This window comes from Nelumbo nucifera, chromosome 3 (assembly GCF_055504915.1).
Source record: "Nelumbo nucifera cultivar China Antique chromosome 3, China Antique-T2T, whole genome shotgun sequence".
NCBI classification, from domain to species: domain Eukaryota; kingdom Viridiplantae; phylum Streptophyta; class Magnoliopsida; order Proteales; family Nelumbonaceae; genus Nelumbo; species Nelumbo nucifera.
The window spans coordinates 3,863,958-3,888,069 of record NC_142651.1 but is presented as its reverse complement, the minus strand read 5'-3'; the positions used below and the strand labels follow the sequence as shown (position 1 = coordinate 3,888,069).

General features: G+C 35.6%; 2 protein-coding genes across 5 annotated transcripts in view; both read right to left on the bottom strand.

Annotated features, from left to right (window-relative positions):
- The window catches only part of LOC104592861 (calmodulin-binding transcription activator 4-like), a 70,511-nt gene extending 66,873 nt beyond the window's left edge, over positions 1-3,638 (bottom strand). Inside the window, exons 1-3 of one of the 2 annotated variants that reach the window (XM_010252374.3) lie at positions 3,513-3,638; positions 3,176-3,397; positions 2,258-2,383 (exon numbers count right to left, since the gene is read on the bottom strand). In XM_010252374.3, the coding sequence (XP_010250676.1) occupies positions 2,258-2,383; positions 3,176-3,185 (136 nt within the window). In that variant the 5' untranslated portion in view covers positions 3,186-3,397; positions 3,513-3,638. Of the gene's footprint in view, positions 1-2,257; positions 2,384-3,175 lie in introns of both variants that reach the window. The other variant, XM_088900644.1, reaches the window with a different exon arrangement.
- A 6,969-nt stretch (positions 3,639-10,607) lies between these two features.
- LOC104592860 (CBS domain-containing protein CBSCBSPB5-like) lies at positions 10,608-23,648 on the bottom strand. 3 transcript variants are annotated; one of them, XM_010252372.3, is made up of 14 exons: positions 22,668-23,648; positions 21,598-21,766; positions 21,333-21,465; positions 21,058-21,228; positions 20,832-20,910; positions 20,616-20,729; positions 20,408-20,474; positions 20,110-20,215; positions 19,964-20,022; positions 16,850-16,959; positions 16,641-16,771; positions 12,231-12,316; positions 12,055-12,144; positions 10,608-11,096 (listed from the first exon to the last, which is right to left on the bottom strand). In XM_010252372.3, the coding sequence occupies exons 1-14, from the start codon at positions 22,802-22,804 to the stop codon at positions 10,926-10,928; spliced, it is 1,623 nt and encodes a 540-aa protein (XP_010250674.1). In that variant the 5' UTR covers positions 22,805-23,648; the 3' UTR covers positions 10,608-10,925. The 3 variants fall into 3 exon arrangements, 2 of the variants coding, with proteins under 2 accessions (XP_010250674.1, XP_088757088.1); XM_088900962.1 differs by having other exon boundaries at positions 12,063-12,144; XR_016083979.1 differs by lacking the exons at positions 10,608-11,096; positions 12,055-12,144 and adding an exon at positions 12,401-12,549.
- Positions 23,649-24,112: the final 464 nt, after the last annotated feature.

Sequence of the window (24,112 nt, the reverse complement as noted above, 5' to 3'; positions counted from 1 at the left end):
CGAGTCTAGGGGTCAGGTGTAACTTTCCAGTTTTGCCCATCTATCTCCAAGGTCCAGGGCAAGACTGGAAATCTGGTCCGGTTCAAGGATTCAAGTAATCCCATGCTGTATGTGCCTCGGGTCTTACCCTGATGGCTGAGACAGGCCATCCCAACACTTGGTGGCACACCAGTATCAGCCTTGACAGGATAAATCTCCCCAGACTTATCCAACGGCTGTGAACATTTAAAACTAACATGAGTCTCTACAAATGTCCAGTTTTAGGGTTTTACACAGAATTAAACCAAACAACGTGAATCAAACATGCACTTTATTTATTTCCACTAAATAACAAAAGTACATCAAAATGATTGAAGCTAAGGGCATACAAAACTGTCTAACAAACAGAACGCCGCCCGGCAAGCAGAACGCCACCTGGCAAGGGATCCGAGCCCTGCCACCGGATCCGGTAGGTACGGAGGTCAGGCAGGCACGGATGTCAGGCAGATCTCCCTACAGCCTGCCGAGCTATTGTACGCCGAACCACCGGGGGCAGGTTTACCTTGCACCGAGATGCCCGCACTGGAGGCGGGCCTTAAGCAAGTTCGAACAGGAGTCTCGACGGTGCTGCCCCGAGGTGTTTCTTCCTCGGGACACTTAGCCAAAAACCGGGGTGCTCCCTAAGGGAGAGCTCGGGGCCCCTTAGGAGGAGCTCGGGTCTCAAGAGGAGTTCGGGATCTCCCATACTTGGCGGGAGTCAAGGCTGGCCGAGCGCTAGTCCCCGGCGAGTCGCTTAACTCGCCAAGTGGCCAACGTTGGACTCGGCGGGTCCTTCCCGCCGAGTTACGGTTGAGTTGTTCGTCGAGCCAGGTCACGCACACTTGTCCCTGTGCTACGAGGTCGGGCCAAATCACCCTCCATCACTCCCCTTTCTTCATCTTCCACCCCTTTCACTTTCAGTTCAACTTTTCTTCCCAGCCCCATCTTCAATGTATACAACACTCTAAGGAACATCTGGTCCTCCCCCTCAACCACAACTCCCAGATCATATATCTCACCACAACAAAAAAGAAAAAAAAATAAAAAAATAAAAAACATTTGATCATCATGGTTCTTTTGTTCAAATCATTCACATCGACCAGTTCAACTTTTCTTCCCAGCTTCATCTTCAATGAACATCTGGTCCTCCCCCTCAACCACAACTCCCAGATCACATATCTCACCACCAAAAAAAAAAAAGATTTTAGCATCATGGTTATTCTGTTCAAATCATTCACCTTGACCAAAATTTTTGCCAAATCTATCCTATCCCATATTCTGTTCCTGTCATCATACATCAAAAACTTCCCACTTCAACTTCCCAGTTCCCACTGCCTTGAAAATATGCAAGCACCAAGCATGTAAGGGGATCCCTGAAACTCCGGTCCAGACAAACTCCTTCCATGCAACCCGTTAACAGCCCCTTCTGCTGGAAATCCATCTACTTAGTTGCATTTCTGGATTTTGGTCCTGTTCACTTTTGAACTGTAACACAGTCAGCTGCATCTCTACTGTAAAAAATGAACAAAAACAGACCACCATTAAACTTTTGAACCCCTAAAACTTTTTCTCCCCCCCCCCCATTGTTCTTCTGCTCACTCCTCCACCATACCAACTTCTGGATCAGCCCCTACTAACTTTCCAACTAGACACACTCCCAATACCTTCAATCTTCCAATCAAATGTTCAACTACATTTGCCGCCACTCAAGCTACTTCCTTTCTTCCATAAATCAAGGGATCATGGTGAGGCTTGCCAACAAAAGAACCTTACTTGTGGCAATGTGTAGCAAATTCATATTTAGAATAGGAGGATGTACCACTTCACAACCTCATTGGAGTGGTGCCTAACAAGTCACAATCACACCAAGTTAAACTTTAATGGGTGTAACATGGGTAACCCTGGCAACTTAGAATGGGAGGAATGTTCAAAAATAGCTATAGACTATTGTACCCATCTTCTCTTGACCAATGGATATTGGGGACTCAAAACAAAGCTGAGCTACCTGCCATCCTATGGGGTCTGAGATTGAGTAGATCTCTGAAAACGTAATATTGCTTCAAACTATTTGGGGTCTTGGGAGGGGTGGACTAGATACATACCCAACCATTGGCATTTTTTTGCACAAGTGACCATAAGGGTTGTTATAGTATGACTTCTTACAAGTAATAGAAAAAAGTGAACAAGAAATAACAAACAAAAACATTTTGCATTAAATCATGGAGACTAGAAAGGTTACTTGATGGCCTTTGAGGGGGCTCTTCAGTGAGCTTCTGATTTTCATGATTCTGTAAAATGAAAAGCACTTCTGCAGGCTTCAGCCAACGATTTTGGGCTTCTTGAAACAGCTTGTGGATGTCATATCCTGAGATAAAAGAACAAAGAAAGTCAAAATAACTCATCTAATAAAGATTTCACAACAGTTGGAATTAGTTAAAGTTTGGGAGGGTTATGATCAGAATCACAAGCTCAACTTTTATAATAATAATAATAATAATAATAATAGTAGTACTACTACTACTACTAATAATAATAATAATAATAATAATAACAGTAAGCATGGTCCAAGCTGTTTCACCTTTCTTTTTTTTCTTGGGGGTGGCTAGAATTGTAGAAACAGCAAAGCGTACTTTTTTGAAAAGATGGTAATGAGAGATATCATTAATAAAAATAATATGCATTAGTTGGGGTTTTCTATATCAGCAGTGTATGAGAAATCATTTGTCTCTTGTGACATGCATTAGTTGATAATAAAATGAAATCCAATGAGATTGTTAGAAGAGAAAAAAACAAGAATATTCAAAAAGAATCGTTTTCAACCGATTCACACCCTTTGTCTGCTGAAAGTAACATTTAACAATTCAACCGGCTACAAGTTCCAGAAAATCAGTACCTAATCCTTTGCATTCTCATGGAACTAAAAAAATCAAGACGAATTATCTTAACCATAGCAAAGATATGAAGATCTTCAGCCTTACAACAGCCCAAAGATGAAGACATTTCCTAACTGCTCCTAGAAGACATAATAAAATAGAATGGACAAAAAGTATCAACTTGAACAAATTTGGACCTCAGAGAAGCACACAAACGCAGAACAAACTTAAACTAAAACAGAAAAAGCAAAATGCAAATAGAAAGAAAGAAACTGGAAAGTTACCCGACTGCATCGTGTTCAATAGATAGAAATCACGGCTCAACGATTTGCATAGTAACTCCTTTCTTCACTCACCGGCGATAGACCACCAACACCTGAAATCAGGTGTTCCAGGTTCGGAAAACAGCACCAGTAAAAGCTGAAAAGTTTGTTTGCGGAAGATGGAAGCGGAGGAGGAGACTGATCGAATTTGCAGAGATGGACGAAATGAGTTGAACACGAACACTGGAACGAAGGAATCGAAGGATCAGTGAAATTTGTCGGAAAACATGAAAAGATGCAGAAAAATATAGAAATCGAAGAGAAGAAAAGGTTGTTTAGCTGGAGAGAAACGACGTACGGTACGAGATCGATTTGACTTATAGTTATAGTTATAGAGTTGAGGAGTGTTGGAAGAAAATTGCGCCGCCCTTGAAATTCTCATTCTGCCCTTTATTTTAAATATCTATATTTATATATAAATTGAAATTTATTTTCAAGATTTCTCAAAAAATGACGTCAATTTTAGGTCCAGCTGATAAGTCAAAATATGCTTGTATTTTGTTGGTATTTTCTAATAAATACATTGCACTTCCACGGGTAGAGAACTCTTCATAATTTGTTTTTTATCGTTTCAAAACAAATTAAGATTGAACCAAAAGTAATTATTAATTTGTTTTTTATCGTTTCACTAGTTTCATTGAGACAGAGAACTCTTTATAATAAGATTTAGAGAAAAATCCTTATCAGTACCTTTTACTTTTGGTCTAATGTTATTTTTATCCAAACTTTGAAACTGAGCCATTCTTGTTATTAACCAGCTATTAAGTGGCATTTGAAAATATATAAATACTTTTTAAGTGTTATTTAATTATTTTTATCAATCATTCAAATATTGATAAAAAATGATCAATCTAAAATCCTTACCTATCCTATTCAAGAAAGTTAAGGTCACGTTTTAGTAGGTAGTTTAGTCTAATGACCCCAACTTTCTTGAATAGAAGAGACAATGATTTGATACTATTCATTTTTTATCAACATTTAGATAATTGATAAAAAAATTAGAGGACACTCGAAGAATATTTGTATCTTTTCAAATGTCACTTAATGGCTAGTTAATAGGCTGGTTAGCGACAAGTATTAGATTGACATGTTTTAAAAGTTTGTGTACTAAATTGTTGCTTTTAAAGTTGGGATTATAGTAGATAAGGCCATTAAGTGCAATTTTTGGGCCCTAATATCAATAAAAGTAATGTTTTAAAAAATATTTCAAAAATATGTTAACTTTTTAAAAATAATATCAATTAAGGGTAAAAATACTGTTCATCTTCTTCCTCTTGCAATCCATTCATCAGCGCGCCCTGCCGCCACCTTCGGTAACGCCTCCGCCTCCAGTAACGTTGTCGGAGGTGGCGCTGGTGGTCATTCTTCTGCCCAATGCCGCCACCTCCACCTTCACCTCTAGCAACGTTGTCAAAGGTGGGCGGAGGCAAAGGTGGCAGCGGCACTGGTGGGCGGAGATGGTGGCATTGAGCAGAGGAATGACCACTAGCACCGTCGTTGCCGCCTTTTCCTCCGCCCACCTCCAACAACGTTGCCAGAGGTGGACAGAAACATTACCGAAGGCGATGGTGCTGATGAATGGATTGCAAGAGGAATAAGATGAACAATGTTTTTGCCCTTAATTGATATTATTTTTAAAAAGTTAACATATTTTTAAATTTATTTTTAAAAGTATTACCTTTATTGATATTAAGGCCCTAAAGTTGTCCTTATATGTTATAATCCTTTTAAAGTTTTAAAGTTTAGGTAGAAAAGTGGCACTAGCACAGGAGGAAGTAATCGGGAATTTTCTCTAAGACTTTGATGGAATAACGACAAATATATTGAAAAGTGGCAAAGTTATAATTTTGGTTTTTATTTTTTTATTTTTTTGTGTGCTATCACAATAACCCTCCCAAACCTAGGAATGGTGAGATTTATGGAGAGGTTCCCAATGTACGGCTACAATTGTTATAAAGACAAAATGAGAATGCCAAACTTGTTTTATAATTAAATAAGTTTTGACCTATATAGAGTGATATTAAAGGATATATTTTAATTTCTCGTATGGCAATAGATAATTAATAAAAAAGTCAAGAAAAGGACTTCTTGCAAAACATAACAAAGTTTATTCAATTGACAAAAAGGTACTGTTTAAAAAAATAATAACCAGATCAGTGATAAAAAACAAATCAGACAAAATTATCCATTTATATATAGGCATTTATTAATTTTTAACAATTATGTATTATTTTTTTCTCTCTCACTAGTTTCATCTCACAATCAAGTAATGTCATCGTTATTCCTACATCTTTCTTGCTTGATTCAGAACTTCCCTAATGGTGTGTTTGGTTGCAGTGCAATTTTATTTGTACCAGCCAGCATAAATATATGAGAGTGCAAATAAAAAATGTAATTTTTGGTTTAATTTTATTTTGAATTTTATTTTATTCTGTTTTAAGTCTTGTTTTATTTCATTTTTAATGCAATCAAATAAGATAAAATTTGAAACAAAAATAAATCAAAATTTGCAACTAAATCTTTTGAACTATCATAGTTTTGCATCAGTGCAAATGAATTTGCACTGCAACCAAACACAGTAAATACTCTATAGATAAAAAGCAATTCAATGATGACATAGAGTAATTACATACCGGGAGGGTCATAGCTACTCTCAGAATGCATACAGATTCATATTTACAAGAAAGCAATATATTATTGATCACAAAGAAATAATAGCTATATCTCTAATCATCAAAAATAAATAAATAAATAAATGAAAAGAAGAAAAAGAAATAGTGCATGAGGCCTCGCTTTGTGTAACATTGAATTTTAAAAAGATTATAAATATTGATTTTTATTATTTACCAAAATTTATGAAAAATTTATCATCTATTTGATTAATGTCAACACTAGTGGAGGGCCCTGCTTGGTAGGGACCGGAATGGAACCATCAACCTGTTGACTCGTTGATTCGGTCTTTGGGTAAAAACTGTTGAATCAATCAATGACCCAATGACCCGAGCGATCGAACCATCGACCCATTGACATGAGAGAGATGTTCATTCTTTGTTTTTTGTTAAGTATGGCTTTTTTTTATTTATTTAATCAGGGCCAATCAAGTAGACTCGTTTGTCTCAATTACCCATTGGTTTAGTATCAGTTTTGAAATAATAGAACCGATCAAGTCTGGTTCGATTTTGGCACTACCAATTTTAACAATTGGTTCACCAAACCTAGACCATTGACAACCCTAACCATAACTACCAAGTATTTGGTGGGTGGGTTATAAGCTGATCCATAAAATCCCCACATTTATTGTAGGGGTTCTAATTCATCAAAGAGAGAAGAAAATAAATGGACTAGTTTCTTTTTATAGACATGTAAACATCAAGCCAAGGCATTGGCATTATATAGTAAAAGATAATATATACATTTTTTATTTTTTATTGTATCTCATTTTTTAAACAATCAATTAGATGCTTTCCTTTCCCATAAAAAATTACATAAAATCTCTCTCTCTCTCTCTCTCTCTATCACACACACACGTTCCCAATAACCTAAATGATATCCTCTCCTAAAATTTCTCCTAAGCTACCTCCCCCACTATCACCCACTTTCTCCTAAATTATATCTAATTCCTATTTCTCTCCTAAATTATCTCTAATTCCTATTTATCCTCTCCTCCACTTTTTATCTATATCTATATAAAGAAAGTTGAACTAAAAGTTTAAAAATTATTTAATGTTATAATGAAATTATATAATAACATTAAAATATTTATTAAAAACACACAAAATAATTACAATAGATTTAATAATATTCAAATTATTAATAATTTCATATTTTTACAAAATTCATCATAAAATTATGTACTAACAATTTAAATTATGGTTTTCTGGATTATTCAATTTAAATGTTATTCAAATAATAAACGAAATAAAATTAAAAAATAAAATAATATTTAAACATTTCAATAACTAAATATCTTCAATAAAAATATTAAAAATATCTAAATAATTATATAACAAATTTAATATTATGTAATAACTTTAAAAAATTTAATATTATGTAATATCTAAAAAATTTAATATTATATAATAAATTTAAAAATTTTCTTAAAACTAGAAAAATAATTATAACATAATATTCAAATTAATAATAACTTAATATTTTACAAAAATAATAACGAAATTATGTAATAATAGTATAAATTATAATTTTAGGAATTCTTAAATTTAATAAATAATTAATATTTTAAAATTTAAATAACTAATTTCACTTATTTCAATTAATAACTATAGAAAATAACTTCAAAAACTTAATATTTATTAATAATAATTTTAAAATCTTAATCTATACTCATTATATATTTATATACGCTAAAATAATATTTATTGTATTTTCAATAAGTATTTATTTTTTTGCGATAAATATATTTTCAATAATTATGTATAAATCTTTTTTTTGTTATTTAACAGAATTTTTCAATAATTATTGAAGATTAAACTATTGTTATTTAACTTTTTAAATTTAATCTATTGTACTTATTGTATTTTTGTTATAATTTATTGATTAATGTTTCTTAGAGATTAAACTATTATTTGAGATTATACTAGCTATTGATTAATTTAATATATTTTTTAGTATTTATTGTATTTTTATTAATTATTTATTATATTTTCATTATCAATGTATTTTCAATAGTTGTACATTTTCACTATAAATTTTCAATAATCATTAGAGATTAAATTATTGTTATTTATTAGAGATTAAACTATTAATTTAGCTAAAATTAAGAGTGTTTACAAGTTGGTTCGGTTTGGTTGTAGGATGTTTGGCCAACCAAATCAACCTGGTCGGGTTGGGGAGTTGGTCATTCGAAATCAACTAGCCATTAGTGAAAATCGACTAACTCAGGTTGTATCGTTTTGGGTTGATTTTCGGTTTGGTAGGTTGGTTCAAAAGATTTAAATTTAAAAAATTAAATTAAAATTTTCAAAATTATAGTGACATTATTAAAAAACAAATTTAAAAATTAAATTTATGATATAAAATATTTTAGACTAAGAAATATGGGAAATTTCCCATTTTCCTGTATTAAAAAAATATATTAAATATATATATATATATGATTGGGCCATTCAATTTTAGTCAATTTACAATTGGCCAAAGCGAAGCTAATCCAACTTGGTTAGATGGAGAATTGTTGAACTAAAGCCAACTACAAATACTAGAAAATCGACCAATTAGGGTTGAGTTGGTCAGTTTCATCAGTTTGATGAACAACCCTAGCTGGAATTAATTATTGCTATTTTTGTATTATAAAAAAAATTATTAAAAGTAATATATAAAATATAAGGGAAAATCTATGATGCGGGAAATATATGGTATTGAAAGAGTTTTGATCGATCAAAATCCACTCATGAATTTTGATAAATAACACTTGATTGGCTACCACGTTTATGATACCAATTGTTTGGTAAAAAAATTTTCAGATATCATATCTTTCGCATATCATAGTCGAACCCAAAATATAAATAATTATTAATTATTTAAAAAGTTAAAAAATATAAAACAATTATATACTCTTATGTGTTTCTATTATTTAGCTTTCGCTTAACAAATTCCATGCATCCCGCTAGTTTGTCTACTAAAAATTAAGTTGACAAATATAAGGATGTAGAACTGTAAATGGATCGTATTTGATATAAGGGGGTTCAAATTTGATTATAAATATTCAGATATTCAAGGTGTCATTAATTAAAAATGATCAAAATTTTATATATTATTAAAAATATGAACTAAAAATGATTATGATATTATATATCACTGATAGAATCGTGAATCACCCTGACTAAATCACCACATGAATAATAATATAGAATTAAACTTGAATGACACTTTATGATGAGCCTCGAGCCTAATTGATGTTGAGGTCGATGATGTAGTGGATCCACATTCGTCGAGGGAATGGATGTCGTTGCACGCCACGAATCTCAGACAACTAGGGACACGTGGTGAATACCAAGCAGACTACACCCCTCATCTTGCCTTTCACACAAGGATTGAGGAATACACTCCTAGAACTTGGGTCGAGGACGACCTTGGGACACGCCATGTGTCCCTCAAGTGAAGAGCACAAAGGTACACCCCAATAGGTATTTAAAGGCATGCCAAATTGCCAATCAAGGTATTCTTCTTCTTCACACTCTGGCATTCTCGCTCTCTTACTCTCTAGCTCACTTGCTTTCCGAACTCCTCTGCTTAGTTATGACCAGCTCATCCTAATAGTTTGGCCTCATCGACCTCCATATATGCTTATTGACTTGGGCGCCATAGTGCTTTTTCCTAAGAAGCCACCTCGGAGCTAGGGTTGTCAATCGGTTTGGTCTAATTAAACGAATCCTGAATCAATTATTAATCAGGACAAAATCACAAACCCAGAACCGTCCTGGTTAATACTCGGGTCTATCATGTCTAGACCCAATTATGTTAAAAATTATATTTGTTTATTTAAATAATAACTTTAATTTTGATAATATAACATTAATAAAAAAGTTATTTAAATTTACATGTTATGTTAACTAATATTATCTTATCTATTATCTATCAAATTTATCATTTCAAACATAAAACATGATAAATAAGAAAATTAAGAACAAAAAAAATCATGAAACTAGAATTGTTATAATTGGTTAGGTCGGTTTGGGTCTGCCTGGTAGACCTGATCCATTAACAACCCCATTTGGGACCCTTGACCATTTGCGTGCATAGATCATTGGATCCAGCACAGCTTGTCCAACTCATCAGACACTTCATCTACTGTTCGTCACCATCAATCACAAATGAGAATATATACTGAAAATAAATTTCATGAAACTTGAACCAATGATTCTTTGGTAAAAGTACAACGATTGAACCAAACTTTATCAATAAAGAGAATATAAATTCCAAGTATATATAAGCATATACATTTAGATCAAATAAAGCAAAAAATAGATCACATCAGATTGAATTATAAATGGATCGAGTCACCCTTAACCGAATTGAATCAGAAACCAACCTAGTATCGCAAAAACGTTGATACTAATACCTTGGATATAACACATTAACACAGAGAATGAGCACCATATGAATGTAATCAAAACAAAAACACAGCTGCTAAGGCCATTGACCAGTAACTTAGCAGCTGCCAAGGAGTTCGGATCTGCTCTTCACAGAGCGCTCCTCACACTGACGACTGACCTCATAGCACAAATCAGCCGTGTATTGGGAACACCTCCCCGTAATAACAACATACGGGTATGGGAGTTGTTGGCTTGTTGCTGTGACGTGAACTGGCTGCTAAGGCCATGGGATTGACCAGGTCAAGTTGCAATTCTCGGAGGTGCATCATCACCAATCATCAATATATAAATGGATTGATTTGACCCAATTTATTGATTAAACCAGAATCGTCCATTGTTTCTTTTATTAAGAATAAAAAACATGAATTACTTGAATGGTAATAGCAAGTTGGAAAGTTTTTCCCCTTAAATGCAAGTTCAACCTTCTGAATATCATTATTCATTCCCGCAAATCAATACACATTTAGCGTTGGAGAAACGCATTTGCCTCATGTCTTGTAGTATTGTAATCTCCCCATTCCTCCCCCCCCCCCCCTAGGGAGTCGAAGAGATTGGTAATCTGTGGGCCCAAAAGATGTTTCTTCCTCTGTATGACACTCTAATCAGGATCTCTTCAAGTATGCCATTACACCGAGTCCTGCTACAAGTGCAGCACCTGCTGCAACTGTACTGTATGCAGCAGCCCATGCATCCTTGTGTGCATAACTCAAACTTCCAGACCCAGCCCTCCTATGATCATCCGTGCCTGAATAATCTAAATACAGCCTTAGACCCTGTTACAGATTTCAACCAATGTTAGAGATTGTTCAATTCAACAAGGATTTTATTTTTTATAAAAAAGGGAGTCTTGACTCTTGAACAATTATCACTATGATAAGTTCACTACTTTCATCTGTGCTTATAACTTCAACAATTTTGTTCTGCACCAGATTTCATCTGTGGAAGGTCTGGGATGCCAGGGTATGTCGATAAATTCTAGAAAGGATGTTTCAGAGCTTCTTAGATTACAGTGTGAAAAGAGAAAAGAAAAAGATCCTGCCACCAGGGTTCAAAATTTTGTTATATATCGGATGATAGTGGCGTAATATCATATAAGTGGGTCACCAATATGCTTATAGGAATTTTTGAAGGACGTTTACTTTATATGTTAAATAGCCTTATTTCCCAACCAACCCCCCCCGAAATTTTGAAACGAAAAAAAACATAACGAGTGAGGTTCAGAATCCCAATATACCCCTCAAAATTTTTGAACCTTGTTGCCACTTTGATATCCTTCATATTACAGAGCACCACTTGGTAAATTTGAAGGAGTCAAACCCCAGACCCTAGAATGAGACCTGTCTTCATCATTCTAGTTACTGGTTACTTACCCCTGAGGCTCTGAACCAGTGCCTAGTAAAAATAACTAGTGAAAATATGGAAAAATCTATGATCCGGGAAAGACATGGTACCAAAAGAGCTTTGAACAATCAAAGCACTGCCGTGAACTCTGATGAATATCCCCCGATTGGCCATCTTTTTTATGATACTGGTTGGTTGGCTGTAAGTTTTTCCAGTATCATAGTTGAACCCATAAAAATATACAGTTCTATATAAAACAAATATCACGTTCCAAGCAAACTGAACCTTTGTGCATGTTTTCATCTCAGTTGGTACGCTATTAGTAGTCAACGTACAAGATGAATTCTTTAATATCCTGCCTTGAAATAAGAGAATAATGAAGAATCATACCTTCATACCAGTTTGCCTTGCATGATCCACAGCTGCTCCAAGATCACTATCGGATGCAAGCATGACTTTGTCGTGGTCTTCATCTTCATACTACAAAACACAGCCAAGATAATATAATGCAAGCCTCTTCCCCCAAAGTAAATAAACAAATAGGTTACTAAGAAGTTTCAACATACCAGAATTTGAGGGACATGGTTCCGGTCGATGTCATCTCCCACCCTCTGAAGGATGCAAGCTATAACATCTGTCAAACTCTGTGTTTCTGAAGTCAGCAGCAATAGCAAAAGTTATTTCCACAATTATAGAATACAATCAAAAGTCTGTAGAATTTAGATAATGAGGAAACCTGAGCTTTTAGTAAGTGGGTTCATCTGAGAGATCTCTCAGGCCCAAAACCAAGCACCACAGCTATCCAACGGTTTCAATCTACTAACTTCTTGGAACAAGCTGTTTGCTATTGCTACTCTGATTCAAACTGGGCCAACAGGTTTAAGCCTGGATCCATTTTTCAATATTAAACATTGACTAGATCTCCTTTGACTTGGTACTGTCAGAAAGGTTATTTAAGTATGTATTAATGCAGTCAAAAGTCAAATTGTTTTGATGTTGTTTGTCAGTTATGGCCTGGTATAGACAATATATGGTCTATTAAACCATATACAGGTTTCCCTACCTTTTCTTTCAAACCAAACACAGCCTATTGGAAATTAAATCTTTGAATTGAACCATAGGTTGCAGTGTTTGGAGGGAAACAAATAAGGTTTACCCTTGTTTTATCAAAGGTATAAAATACCAAGTAGGGAATGGCAGTTGAATTAAGTTTTGGAACGATCCTTGGTGCAATGATAGGGTGTTGAAGGATTTGTTCCCAAACCTGTTTAAGAGTGGCTAGCAGTAGTGATATTTTAGTAGAAGACTCTTACCTGGAATCCCTCTTTTAGAAGAAATTTCAATGACTGAGAGATGCAAGAAGTAAGATAGCTCCTTGCATTGATTTAAAATCAGCAAGTAAACCCACAATCTCAAGATCCTAGAAAGTGGAGATGGACAAAATCTGGTCTCTTCATACTGAGGTCTTTATATAAGGGATATTGATGATTTGGAGAATTCTTTTCCTTACAAGGTGATATGGAGTATAGTATCTCCTTCAAAAGTCAAGTTCTTCTTTGGTTGGTGGCCTGGGATAGATGTTTAACGAATGATACATTAGCCAGCAAGGGGATGAATCTACCTGATCTCTCTGCCCCCTGTCAATAACGAGAATGAAGCAATTGCTCATCTTTTCCTCTACTGTACCTTCCCAACCAGAATATGGCACTTCTTTTTGCTGCTTTTTTGGTTCTGCCACGCCTCAGATAAGGCATAATTGGTTGGCATGTTCCAGGAAACGACAGAAAAAGGGAATTGCTGCTGGGCACCTGTTCCAGAAGCAGTTTTGTGGGCTATTGATTTGAAAGAAACTTAAGAGTGTTTGAACAGGGAGCAAGTCTGGAGAAGGCAGTAATCAATTCTGCTATAGAAATGATTAGAAGCTGGATGTCTACTGTTTTTGAACGAGAATTCACTTCATCTTCTTTTTTGGAAGTGGATGCTTTTGGGGGTCCTTAAGATTTGTTCATTTGTACAGAAACTCTTTGTACAAAGGACCTTTTTTGTACACATCTTTTGATACTTAATACAATTATACCTTACCTTTTTCAAAAGAAAGGGTAATGTGGAGAAATAGTCTAGTAGATTGGTGAAGTCCCTGCCATATTAGTTGTCTTTTTTATTTACTTGTTATTAGTATTTTGGGCCTTTGTTATTAGTCTTTCTGAGCCTTACTGGGCCTACTATAGTTGCTGTTACTATTCTTGTTATTTTGGGTGGTAGGGGCATAGATGCCATTGTAGATCTTGTTATAATAGAAACATATAAATGTGAAATCTGGGCGACAGAAACTGATTAAGATCTGCTCCCTTTCTCTTCTATTCTCTTCTCTCCTCCTCTCTTATTTCTTCTGGTTTTTCTTTTATTTTTCTTTTGGTTTTCTTGCTGAAACCACATCAGAATACTGGCCGACTGTGAACAGCACCAGCCATCTTGGTATCAAAGCAAGGTTTAGGGCTTGCTAGGGTTTCTATGTAGGGTTCTTCTAGCTGGCTACATGAGGATGTATTAGGGCTGGATATTTCAGTCTGTCTTGCCTGATTCTTGGAGGTTTATTGGAGAAATTCTTGCTGCCCAAGATCTGCAATCTTGGAGATCACCAATAACCAAGAAGAATTAAAGTTCTTTGGATCAGATTAAGGTTTAGGGGCTAAACCTTCAATTGGTACTGGCACTCATTGGTTTCTGAGTAGAAAATAATTCCTTTATGAGATTGACAACTTGTAGGAAGTGATTGGGAATTAAACCAGCAGACATACCAATTGAGCCAAACCATAAGATAAATGCGGAAGGGGGTGAACCACTTGAAGATAAAGCTATATCAACGGCTGGTTGGAAGCTTTTCTACCTCTGTCTAACATGCCTAGATATTTCTTATGTTGTTAGTGTTGTCAACCATTATATGTAGTCTCCCAGAACATCTCACCTTCTTGCAGTTGAAAGGATATTGCCTATTTAAAAAGGTGTTCAGGTAGAGATATATTCTTCAAGAATAATGGTCATATGAAGATAGAAGTGTACACTGATGCAGACTGGGCTGGATGTGTGGATGATAGGAGATTTTAAAAAAAAAAAAGTTAAACAAGATTCAAATCAATGCCCATGTTGGGGGCAACCTTGTTTCTTGGAAGAGTAAGAAACAAACTGTTGTCGCCCGCTCCAATGCTGAAGCAGAGTACAAATCTATGGATAATGGGGTGGCTGAAGTGTAATGATTAAGATCATTACTTGAGGAGTTGGAGGTTGAATATGAAAAGCCCCTAATGTTGTATTATGATAATCAGGCTGCTATTAATATTGCTCATAATCCAATACAACATGATAGAAACAAACATATTGAGGTGGATCAACACTTTATCAGAGAAAGAGTTGCCTCCCAATAAGTGTCCCTTCCTTATGTTGCCTCCCATATACAGCTTGCTGATCTCTTCACCAAAGCAGTTACAAGGGTCAAGTTAGAGACAGACTTATGCAAGTTGGGAATGACTAATATCTATTCCCAACTTGAGGGGGAGTGTGGAGAAATAGTCTAATAGATTTGTGAAGTCCTTGACATATTAGTTGTCTTTTTTATTTACTTGTTATTAGTATTTTGGGCCTTTGTTATTAGTCTTTCTAGACCTTACTGGGCCTACTATAGTTGTTGTTACTATTGTTGTTATTGTTTATTAAGGAGTGTTTTGGGTGGTAGGGGCATAGATGTCATTGTAGATCTTGTTATAATAGAAACATATAAATACTAAACCTGGGCGGCAGAAACTGATTAAGATCTGCTCCTTTTCTCTTCTATTCTCTTCTCTCCTCCTCTCTTCTTTCTTCTGGTTTTTCTTTTATTGTTCTTTTGGTTTTCTTGCTGAAACCACATCAGAATACTGGCCGACTGTGAATAGCACCAGCCATCTGGTAACAAAAAGATAATCACCAGTCGAAATAACTAAAAGGTCGTCTAAAGACCACGCTAAATTCTTGTTTATTGGCCATCAAATTTCACAGAGTGTGAAGGATGTCTGGTTATGAAAAGCAATTCAAAGGATGCTTTAGTGATTGGAGCTACTAACAATGACAGTCAAATTAAGGCTTTGGATATATGTCTTGTGATATTATAGATTCTGAAATTAAATCTCAAGAGTTGTCTATGGAAGACATTTCTCAAAAGTCAAAGTATAGAATAACACTAATGGCTTTTCAATTATCAAAAAAAAAAAAAAAGAATAACACTAATGGAAGATAATATGGTTGATTTGGATAGAACTGGTGCAGTGGATTTGGAAGGTGAAGTGATGGAGGAACTAGGGGAAGAGCCTAATGAAGATGAGGAATTGTTGGACAAAGTGCATAAAATTGATAAGCAGGTGGGTATTGATAGGATTGTCAAAGAAAGAAATTGAGGTGGATAAGGAGTTGGGTTTGCCAGAATGGTGTTCATGAAGTTAGAAGAGAACAAAAATTTTACAAACTACATACCCAGTTTTCCAGCAACTAAGCAGATTATAGCTCTCTAAGTAGGGCTTGAGGGGATGAGGACATAATTTTAAGGGTGTTGACCAGAGGGTGAAAGGTAGGGGCTATGTGCATTGGGGTAAGTTAGTTGATCTGTAGAGGGGATATAGGCTTTTATATGTATTTTCTTTCGGTCTTTTGTCTGGTGAAGTGGTCAACCATGTTGAAGGTGGTAGCAGGGGCTGGGGGTGATTCTGTGGTTTTCTTTTTGCCTTGGTAATATCTTATCAACTGAGATTGTATCTTATATTTTCTATTTTTTATTTTTGATAAGCAATACTTTCTACTTTTTATTGATCTATCTTTTCTCTTTTTCTTTAATGATTTTTCTCTTTGCTATAAAGAACAAAGTTTATTGACCCCTCGTCAAATTGGTACATTAGATTTCCTCATTAGACAAATAACTTTCTGCTGCTAGATGAGAAGAGGCATCATACCGCAGTTGAATCTGTGCATCCGACCCTTTTTATCTTCAATCTTGAATGAGAACGTGTTAGGGGGGGCATATGAAAGATAAGTAGACTTCCCTAAGTCTGTTCCCTCGGAAGGCAGTTTTATGGATCCCTCACTGAAAAATCACCATGTGTTAAAAACAATTTGAGTCCTAAACCAGAAATGCTTCACTGCAATGACATAAGAGTCTAACCTTCGTGTCTCTTCTTCATCTTCCACTGATCCCAATGCCATTGCAGAATCCCAAAACTTTTGCATCATGGTGCTCGTAGCCTCATTTCCAATTCCACCATTACTTCCCACCTTAGTTTATGCAAGAAAAAAAAAATATTTCCCATGAAAGAATATTACAGAAGAAGAAAAAAAACATCTAATAAATATAACTTTTCAGCATAGACCTGCTACTCCAAAATTTAGTGAAAAAAACACTAAATCATTTGCTACTACACAATGCAAATGTATTTTTCCAGTTAAAAGTTTTTCAGATGATTCTAATGCAAAAATGTTTTGGAGCATGAATCCTTTTGCAGTATGTTGGAGATTTTGGAGCATGAATCCTTTTCCTATGCATCTATCTGCGAACTTCATCCCTCATCCATGATTTGGCTTTGTCCTTCCAGATTCTGAAGGTGTGAATAGAAGATCTGTTCAGAGGGATTTGTGTAATGTCTTGGATTTTATAAGTAATATGTATACAAGCTAATTTTCTTTATATAGACTCTTGCCAGAGATGTGTTTGGGTGGGTTGGCCTTTTCTTTAATACTTATCTGCCTTTTAGGGTATTCTCTCAATAAAGCATTCTCTTCTTCTATCTTATCTTTTATTTTATTTTATTGGCTTCATGGGGCTACACAATAGGGTAGCCCATCCTCCAAACCCATAACCCCCCAACCTTGGTGGCAGCGGGATTTGATCCCAGGTCTCCACTACAAATAGCCAGAGAACCTATCAACTGGGCCACCATCAGTTGGTTTGAAGCTGGGTTTTTAGGTTGAAAGATAATAAATCCACTAATGCGCCATGCTTTGATTACTTATCTTTGTTACATTGGTTTTGATAAAAACACTGAAATCATTTGAAATTGCCATGTACAACACCCATGCATATTTACTAGTAAAATAATAGAAAAGCAAAAATCTGGAAAGAAAAATGCTAATTTCTGGACTTCTGTCTTCCCAAAATCTGTAAAATCTACCAAACACCTGAGGAGTTAAAATTAACAACATGTCAACCACCAGAAAATGTCCATATTCTATATTTCTTTGGAAAAGGAAATGGAACATATAAATGGAATAGTCATGCAGAGATACTCTACCCTTGCATAACACAATTAGTTTATTTGAAGGGGAAGCAAAATAAAGAAACTGAAACACCATACTCAACTATATTCCAATGATGTAGAAATACCGGGTATGTATTGAACCAAAGAAAACAATTTCTGCAAGATCCAGTATTAGGATATTCATTCAATCAATGCTAAGGGTGTCTACATTGGTTTTGTTGTCATAGTGCCATTAGTGAACTGTTAGAAAGCTGTCCCATGTTAGTTTTATGTTATTTCTCATTAGAATGTCGGACAGGGGTATAGATGTAATTTCATCTTTTTTATTTTGTTTCTCTATTATAAATAAAGAAGTGGGTGCCACCAGCCCAACCTTTTGTCTCCTGATCTTTCTTCTTCCTCTTCTCTTCTCTCTACTCTCTCTTCTCCTCTCTATCTCTTCCTTTTATTTCTGTTAATAGGTTTTATATAATTTTAAGAAGGTAAGGTGTAATGTACTTCATTGAAAAAGAGTATGAGTAATTACAATATGCCCATGTACACCAAAGACATGAGCATATTGGTTTATATGGAGGATTTAAAATATATCTTCTGAGATCTACATTACAATATATTTATTATCTAAACAATGAAACTAAAAAGAAGAAATATTTGTTAGAAAATGAATATTCTAAATCTTCATATATTCAACAAATCTTGAGTATCCAATCAAATCTTTAAAAGAATTGACTATGAGATTTGAGAAGATGATTGGAAGTGAATCTTTTACATATCACATGGGGTCTGCACAAATTGGCAACTGGTACCCCAGGCTTGCTGATGGAAAGCCTGAAAGTGAAAGCAGACTTGGGTGCTTCTTTTACTTGGACACACTGGATGGCTAATGGGATGGCTGACACTAAGCAAGCGATATTTAGGCAGCAGCTATTTTGGGCCCTATTGTAACTTGTTATTGGACATTAATGTATTCTGTATTCTTGGGTGAACAGATACCCAAACTGCTGTGACTTTTTTCACCTATTAATATAATTAATCTTTTTGCTGATAAAAAAAAGATGTCCTGGGCTTGCTGAGATAGGCTCAATGTTGTGGGAACTTGAACCAATTCAGCAATTTATTGGGCTTGGACTTGAACATTTTAAGGCTCAGGAATAAAGTCAGGTTTACATTATTATATGTGAGCATCTAATCATGAGAGCCCCTGGAAAACCTGTATAGATCTTAGATGAAGGGACAAGTTTGACTTCCCTTGGGCTTGTTGAACATTTTAAGGTTCAGGAATAAAGTCAGGTTCACATTGTATTTGTAAGCATATAATCATGAGAACCCCTAGAAAGCCTGTATAGATCCAGATGAAAGGACAGATTTGACATCCCTTTCCTCAACTTTTAGCTTTACATCACTCAAAGAGTTAATGATTTTTCAAGTCCAACAAGTAGTTCTAAATACATGAAATCCATACTTCATTGTGTTGCAATTAGAATTTAACATCTGTGATAATTGAAGCAAAGATGTTATGAGGATATCCATCTACCAGAAGATTTCCAAAACATCAATCTAGTTTGTCTTTGTTATGCACCTTTCACTATGTAACTAAGATAATTGTGGCAATATCAGACTCATAAATAAGAAACACCAAAAAGGCCTGACATGAAAATATATTTGCAGTTACAGAATGACACTGGAAGTAGCTAATTAGGACACTGGTAAACAGAAACTATAACATCTACAGAATCTTTAAATACTAGAAAAGTTCAACACTTCAACATAAATATCTCTAGCACTAAATCACATTATAATATTACCAGAGCATATTATATTTTTGTGCCTTTTAACAAAACTGGCAAGTTACAAGTGCCTAATATATAGGGCTTGTGACTTGTTACACAACCTTTAACATGAGATGCATGCAACTTCTATATCATTATAAGTGCAAATACTAAATCAATTATTAAAAAAGAAAGATAAAATGGACGGAAGACATAATTGGAGTACAATGAATTCTGAACATTGGTTCAACTTACTGTAGCTATGGCAGCATTTGTAATATGAAGTACGTCAATAACAGCAACAATGCTTCCATCTGTTGCAAAATCCAAACTTATCAAATTAGAACAAGAGTAACAGGATACCAGTTACTAAATTCTCTTTTGGCAGAATATATAAATACCTCGATCCGTAACAGGAAGGTGTAAAAACTTCCCATCATGCATTGTGTGCAGAGCATCAACAATTGGTGTATCCACTGTTGCACATTCAGGATTTGGGGTCATGACCTGAATATCAGATTCCAGTAAACTATGTTTAAGAATCAGGTGTAAAATCTGTTTTACCCAAAGGAACATAAAATGCTCCTTAGTTGACAGTGTAAGGTTTGAGAAAAGAAATGTTGAAATGAATGCAAAAAGAGACTAAGAAAAAAAAATATTCATTTGAGCTGGACAAAACCATTTATGTATGATACATACCTTCTCTACAGGAGTTGATTCTGGAGAAAGATTTTGTGCTATGACCCGCATCAATATATCCTTTGAACTGACAAAGGAGTTTGGCAACAGACATTAACATTGAGAGTTTGTCTTAAGGATAACAAAGTTACATCAAGTTCTTAACCATTTTTGACAATTTAACCCAAAAAAATCCAGAATGTGATGCATTGACTAAGAAGATGCTTACGTTAGAATTCCCTGTGGTTTGTTTCCAACACTTACAATTGCAGAGTTTAACCGGTACTCTAGCATCTTCTTTGCTGCTGTTAAGACTGTCTCACCAGGTGAGACAGTTACTACCCTGAAATGAGCACTCTCAGTCAATTAAACTAAGTGTTTGTTCAGGAAACAAAATCCCAGGGAAGCTTAAAAGAATCTAATTGAAAATGAGGATATTACCTACTTTGTATTCTCAGAAATGATTGTAGATAAAGAGGGTCTAAACATCCTTTCTCGAAGAGTTTCAATGAAAGTATTGGGACCTGTAATGCAAATAACCACATATAAAATGGCATGAAACCTAAATGTCTTAAGAAGTCTAACAAAATTTATACGGAAGAAGAAGAAGTTTTGCATGCAAGACAATTGATGCAGGGAAAACTTCATTTTTAGTAACACTCTCTACTGACCAGATATTGAAGTTCCCCATTGTTTTTCCACTCCTTCTACAGCAGCCGCAATGGCCTTTCCTTTCTCAGCAGCCCTTTCCATTCGTGCAATAGCATCATACAGACACTTTGCAATATCCAGTAAAGCAATTACCTCTCCACTCTCCACAACAGGCAAATGTCGAAATTTTCCTGTAGGTAAAGCATTGAAAACATGATTATATAGTCCAAGAAATTATTGTAAGTTGTCCAAGAAAGATAATGAATGATATATGTGCTTCCCAGCCGGTACAAACCTTGCACCATCTTCTGCAGAGCCTCCACAGCTAGTGTGTCTGAAAGAACAAAAACTGGGTTCCTTGTCATGACTTTGGAGACAGGTGTATCCTCAATATTTACCTCACGAGCAACGACTCTTGTTGCTATGTCCTTAAATCACCAAGAAGGAAACCCAAAAAAGAAAGAAAAAAAGAAAGGAGAAAAGTAACACATTCATGAGCTTAAACAGAAAAAGGATTCATACTGCAGCAAACAAAGTAAAGGATGCAAATCAAGTTGAACCTTGTCTGTTAAGATCCCACAAAGTAAAGCATTTGAATCAGTTAGCAACAAAGCATCAACTCTGCGAGCAGCCATCCGGCGGCAAGCCTCATGGACATTTGTACTTTCAGGTACTGTAAGGGCCCTTGACAATCGCAACCGCTTGACTGTACGCTCACCAGTTAGCATTCTGTCCCCAAATACAAGGAATAATGTCACTGAAATTCCTCTATTTTAAGTTTGCATGGTATTGTAATATGTGGATATGCACATTAATAAACAATAAATAAGTAAGAATTTTGACAAATATGTTGGATAATATTCTGTTTACATAAACAAATAGCACATTATTCTCTTTATATTGTCATCTGTAACAGAACATAAATTCAAACTGCACCAGCAGCAAGAATTTAAGACTAACTTATCTTAGCATTCATTGACAGAGAAAATAATGGAGTGAATAACCTCTTCATGATAGAGTATTCAGTATTACCAATAATGTTTAGTGGAAATTTAAGAACATCAGAAATATCAACTCAATTAGATTTTGGAGTTTATGTTTGGTTTAGACAAAAGAAGCCAAATTGGGATTGTTGAATCAATCCTCGTACTCATGGTGCCTATGTTAAAATATCCATCTTCTTGGAATGCCTAGAAATTCAGATTTCAGACTTACATTTCTTCCGTGACAACCAAATCCTCAACCCCCAAACCTATACTTCTTTTCCTCGTAAATTACCTTAAGTGAGTGTGATAAACAACGGACAGAAATGAAAACAAAATGCAAATTCCATAAATGAACTGCAGCAATTTTCATATAGCAACGTGAACAAGAAACCAAACAAAGAAATCAAATTTGATTCTCAACCCAGTAGTTCTTTTAGGAGCATCTGCCCCTTAGGAGACAGAAAATTTAAGAAGCCCAGACCTAAGACTGAAAAATTAGAAAATAATCCATAGAGTTTAACATTAATCATAACAAAGAAATGAGGGTTTCGCAACTAGAACCGAATCTATAATTAAAATGCATCCAGATACAAAATACAAAAGCGAAACTTTTCAAGGTGTGATAGAGAGAAAGGACAGCATACATGGAACTGGAACGAGATGAAGCAGAAGATTTCCGTCTGGGGTCGGGGCCTCCAATCTCCAAAGCTTTCTTCTTTCCCTGCGATGATGAGGTACTGAGAGCCGAGCTTTTTCTGGAAGAACCTCCATGACTAGTCATCCTCGCTCACAAGGAAACACAACCTCTGATCCTTGTGTTCCTTCAAAAACCCTGTATAACAAATTATCCTCCTCTGCAAATAATAACAGCAAGGACGATCGAGTCAAAAGTCTCCAATAAAACTGCAGCTAACTGAATGGAAAGATGACCAACTGCAGCTGAATTTGTAACCAAAATCCCCTCAGTCCACCTCCAGTAACAAAATAATAATTTATCGAGCCTGACGGCGAGGCGAGACACCGCCGGTTTGATGAAAATTTTACAGAGTAAATCTATTCGTGGCAATTAAAACTCCAAATTGTCTAAGAACCCCGATGATTCATCTATAACCAATGATTCCTGTTCGAAACAAAATCACAGGAATGCATCCCGAGTATAAACTTAGAACTCCGTAACGGAGGAATCGGTTATTTGATCAATCAACCGTCCTGTCTGAATTTCTCTAGCATGCAAACCTTAAAGAACCGATTGAACGTGGGCCAATATACAGGTGAGCTTAGAGAAAGGCCCAACGATCGCGGTCGGAGTTTCTGACAGAAATTACAATTCCGGCGAAGGAAATCCGACCGTCGAGTCGTATCAGGGCGAAAATGGAAGGAAAAAGATAAAGAAAAGTAAACCCTAATGTAACGTAAGGCCTATATTTGATACGGTGATACGCTGAAACGCCCGCGGCCCAATACAGAAGCTTCCTTCGCGTCAACGAATTATAACCGAAATGCTCCAATTTCACAGGGTGAGACAGGATGATGGTCTGGTCGCCTTTGCTAGTCCAACATTTGTCTTTCCGTAGATGTAACCTACAAGCCTAAAATCAAGCCAACTCTGAAATTTTTGAGATCGTTCATCGATCCTCGCATGGGGAAGCTGCGTAATGTAGTACGTTACATCGTATTATCATGCACCGCCTTACACGTGTTTCTTCTATTAATTTGTTTAGATGTGAATTGGGGCGCTTCACACCGATTTCACAGCCACATAAAGGGAACATCTCTCTATAAATAATAAATATAAATACGAAAGATGCTCCCGATGTACGACCATAAGATTCTGTGAGATCGGTGTGAGACGCTGTGCGGAGCAGATCCGGCCACGCCTTTCTACCTGCTGTCAATTGTACCGATAGATAGTCTTTTATTATTATTTTTTCTCCGTGGGGTTACACAACGGGGCGGGATTCTATCTAAGCCTCTAAGCCTCCTTACAGCCAGCACGAGGCATTACCAACCAACCAGTCGCTATCTTACGGTAATGTATTGCATGCGAAAATTTTTTTCATATTAATTAATTGATTTTATATGTATCATA